The 4,502-nt window shown below is 40.0% G+C and overlaps 1 protein-coding gene across 1 annotated transcript in view; it reads left to right on the top strand.

Annotated features, from left to right (window-relative positions):
• The window catches only part of LOC123967314 (alpha-2,8-sialyltransferase 8F-like), a 9,673-nt gene extending 6,244 nt beyond the window's left edge, over nucleotides 1-3,429 (top strand). The window contains exons 8-10 of the mRNA XM_046043381.1: nucleotides 781-893; nucleotides 989-1,081; nucleotides 1,166-3,429. Coding sequence (XP_045899337.1) covers nucleotides 781-893; nucleotides 989-1,081; nucleotides 1,166-1,643 — 684 coding nt within the window. The 3' untranslated portion in view covers nucleotides 1,644-3,429. The remainder of the gene's footprint in view (nucleotides 1-780; nucleotides 894-988; nucleotides 1,082-1,165) is intronic.
• Nucleotides 3,430-4,502: the final 1,073 nt, after the last annotated feature.

Here is a 4,502-nt window from a genome sequence, read left to right as displayed (position 1 = left end):
AACCATGAACAAATGGCCACAGCAATCTATTTAATGATTGTAAAGACATCTCAACTCTTTAAACATTAATCTGGTAAAGTAGAAGTGAGTCTTTTTTTAAACATTCATCTCAGGAAGACCTCATCACACCCCTTACATTTCACAAGACACTTTCATGAGTGTTGTGCAAATTGTAACAGGAGGCGTTATCTTTGTTCTGTTATCTTTGAATGACCTGCAATAACTTTGGTCTAACTGTTGTTAAATGGTGTAATAACTGAGGCAAAATTATGTGCAATATAGTATACTGTACTGTAGCATTTTAAGGAACTTAGTATTTATTATGTAGCTTTTAAAAAAGAAATCATAACTGAGGGTGAATGAGTGTGTGCGCATGTATGTACAGTGTTTCTTTTATTTTAGGAGTTGCACAGCAAATCTCGTTGTATTATTGGTGCAATTTTTTGTGATTCTGCTTCTGAAATCTTATTTCAAGAATCTTTCAGGAGTGTGTTCGAATTAAGTCCCACAGTCTCTGAAGTCTGCATTTCTAGACCAAATATGTCAGGGTTTGCAGAATGTGGCAGAGAAATGCAATAATCTTTTGCCTTTAGAGGGTACAACTGGTGTATCATTAACCATAGTAACAATAAAATACAACTTTGTAAAAAAAAAATTATTTGACTTTGATCCCACCATGTCAATAAAAATGTTGGTGACAAGACTGTTATTCACACACTGTATATTATTATCACTATTAATAATTTTTTGTAATGCATTTTCTGTTTGTGTTGATTCCAGGAGCATCCTTTCCCAAATAAAACTTGGGATACGTGTGCTGTTGTCGGGAACGGAGGGATTCTGACTGACAGTGGCTGTGGGAAGATGATCGATTCAGCTCAATTTGTTATCAGGTGAGAAAGATGTCCAAAGTTAACCAACAGAATTAAACTCATCTCTGTTGAAATTCTATATAACGGTGTTTATCTCATCCTTGTTACATCTTCAGGTGCAACCTTCCTCCTTTGGAAAACGGCTATGAGAAACATGTGGGCATCAAGACTGACCTTGTGACAGCAAACCCAAGCATACTCCTAGAGAAGTGAGCAAGAGGATGAATATCACGGCAATGTCGCTTTAAAATGTTCCTTTGTCTTGTTGCTTCACATGTATTTTTTATTTTCAGGTATGGGGCACTAAATGGGCGTCGCCGTCCATTTGTGGAGAGTCTGCGTAGCTACGGCAACTCCCTGCTGCTCCTTCCCGCCTTCTCCTTCGGACACAACACACCTGTGTGCCTGCGGGCTGTCTACACCATTGAGGACTTTAAAAGCCCCACCCGGCCCATTTTCTTCAACCCCAGCTACATCCAGAGTCTGGCCCTCTTCTGGCGCTCCCAAGGTCTGCGAGCAGTGCGGCTCAGCACCGGCATAATCATGGCTAGCCTTGCGCTGGAACGCTGTGACAATGTGCATCTGTACGGGTTCTGGCCGTTCAGTAATCACCCACATGGACTCCATGCCCTGACTAACCACTACTACGATGACAGACAAGCTAAAACGAAATTCCACGCCATGCCGGCTGAATTTGACCTCTTGTTGCGGCTGCACAGTCAGGGGGTGCTCAAGCTTCACCTGGGAGATTGTCGACCAGGTGAAAAGTAGTTCCCAGACCCAGGGTCAGCTAACAGTATAGTAGCAAAGTTCCTTCTTGGTAGCTTCACAATGAAGCCAGTCACACATGAAGTCTGTTTTTACTGATGACCCAGATTAAGTGTGTCCAAGCATGGCAAATGACTGGACGTACAGTGAATGTGGAGTTGGCCCATCAACAAACAAGACATTTGCACTGAAATCAAAATGGAATAATCACAAGACTGTAAACAAACTGCAAACAGTCTTGTGTGTTCAGACTGCATTCACACTGGTGAAGCCAAAATTTGCTTTGCTTTTGGTCTGTACACATTTTTATAGTGTATCTGGAACTGTATTTATTACCGCAAATGTTCCAGCTGGAGGGAGTTATTTTGATTTAAATGGAAATTCCTTTGTGAGGCCTTTGTGAGGGTCTATAGTGCCTTATGTTAACCATGTACTAATGAACGTTATATAACTGAATGTATTTTGAAGAAAATCAAATACCTCTTTTTCCATGAAGATTGTCTGTCTGATTCTGGCTAAAACACATTTTAATGACAGCAGCACACTGAATGGGAAGAATCTTTTGACATTTTAATTAAAAGCACATCAGAAATTGAACCACTGAAAAATATTCTGTTGAGAGTATAGTTGTGTTGAGTGGAAATGAATGATACTGACTAATACTCACTAGTTATAATGCTGGTTGCAGAAGAGAATTTCTGCTCTCGTTCTCACTGCTGGATGTGAAACAGACATGAGTTAAACCTTCTCAATGACAAGATCTCATGTCCCAGAAGAGTTAACTACCAACTATCATGGCTGCCCTCAGTGTGCTGTGGTTCTCACAGGACCCTATTAAGTGAGGCTCAGAGCCAAGAACTAAACAGAGACACACCAGAAAGAAACCGGAATAATAAAAGCAGTAAACACAGGCGGTGCGTCCTCACAAAGGTTACTATGGTGAGCCTGTGTTGCAATGTGCTACCCAAATCACAACGGTTTCCAGAGATGGATAGGTGCTATTGTCTAAATGGCAACATACACATATTGGCACGATGTTGGTTATGAAACGAGTACTTTTAGAGTTGAAGGAAATGCTAAATCAATGCAGATTTAACTAACTCCAGTGTAAGGTGTTGAGGAATAGACTACGTGTCTTCCGTTTCCCATTTTTTTAGGGGTATTGAAAATTTGGGTGAAAATTGCAGCCTTTGGGTGAGCTTTCTTTGGAGTCATTTATATTCAACTGTAGTGGGCCTTGTGCAAATGGAAGTATTGCCTTTTAATACTTAGTAAGTCTTAACCGTGATTTTCGTTACACAGAGAAATAATGTAAGTAAGTAATGGATAAGCTGTAGATGACCAAACCTGAGAACTCCCTGTGAGCCAATTTTATAATCATCTGAATGTTTCGATTTTTTTTCACTGTTTTGAGTTTTTTCATGAAAGGGAAAACGATGTTAAAGTGAATCAGTGAATAAATATTCAGAAAATGTTATTTGTATGTATTCATTAGCTGTAGTGGAATTCACTTGTCTAATCAGGGCCAAAAGCTTGTTCCCAGACGTCTCAGCTTGCATGATTATGTATCTTTGAGCCTTTAAGTGCCCAAATCCTGCCAAGATTTGTCATAAGAAGGGAGTATTTCTTACAAACAACACATTTGGCACAGTTTGTGCTCAGTGTTTCGTTCATGGCTGGAACACCACATGATCCAATTTTATTAGCATAGTTTTGTCTTTTCATATGCATTCTTCTATTGATCTCTTATTTTTGGTTACATCTATTAAAGCATTGTTTTAAGCCATGAGCTGGTGCATTTGCAAATGTATGAATCCATAGTAATATCTCTGTTTATTATTTGGCCTTATATTTTTCCATAAAGGTGTAACAGTAAGTGGCCTTTACATTACTGCACCTTCCACCTCACTGAGCTTCTCCTGCGTGTCTTGCTGCATGGCTTCCCGCGGTTACCAGGTGAACCAGACATGCAAACATCCGGATGATGCTTTCACAGAAAGTACAGAAAAAATAACCAGGGAAACCTTAGATAGTAGTGGGATAGTTTTTGTCCTATTCTCCCTTCACTGTCTCCCAATTCATTACGGTAACCTGTGTACACTGTCTCTAAAGTGACATCTGTGTAGGGTTAGTACATCCGGTCAATTAGGCCATTAATGGGATTAAATGTTTGTTTCTTCTTAGAGAAAATATCCAGCTGCCACAAGTTGCCATCCCAGACATTGCTCATGGGATTCCTCTCATATCGGCAGTGACCTCGTTGTACATCCAGCTGCAGCTCTCTGCTCATCCCACTGGCTTGTCTCTCCAGGGGAAGTCTTTTTATTTCAGAGAATCACACAAACATACTTTCCATTTCTGTTTTTGATGTCTATTCTCCAAGCAGTTTGGCTGTGAACTTGCTAATGACGACAGACACAAAGTGGAAAACAGTAGAACAAATAGAGCAAGGACACATATTCAATACGCATATATTGTTTTATTTATTTATTATTGGTGATTTATTATTTATTGATTTCTGAACATTTCTGTTGGTCCAGGTTGATTGGAGAAGTGATTGTATTATCAAGTACAATTCTGTTTTAAATCAGTGGCTAACTGGAACAAATATTGAGCCAGTAAAGCATTAATGCAATTTAAAGCCTCACAGACTCAGATGTTTTCTCATCACAAGCTGAAGTTGAACTGTCACAGACTGAACTGCCAAAGTGACAAACAAAATGACACGGCTGACATGAGCTGAAGTGACATCTCTCCAGTCTCACGTGTTGTTCCTGCCAGTGACACAGCAACAGCTTGTGAGACTCTAATTCTCCTGATGGGACTGCAGAGACCCCCTGCTCTTCCCCAATGAAAATCACA

The sequence above is a fragment of the Micropterus dolomieu genome, linkage group LG02 (genome assembly GCF_021292245.1).
Source record: "Micropterus dolomieu isolate WLL.071019.BEF.003 ecotype Adirondacks linkage group LG02, ASM2129224v1, whole genome shotgun sequence".
Classification (NCBI taxonomy): domain Eukaryota; kingdom Metazoa; phylum Chordata; class Actinopteri; order Centrarchiformes; family Centrarchidae; genus Micropterus; species Micropterus dolomieu.
This window is presented reverse-complemented; position numbering and strand designations above follow the sequence as displayed.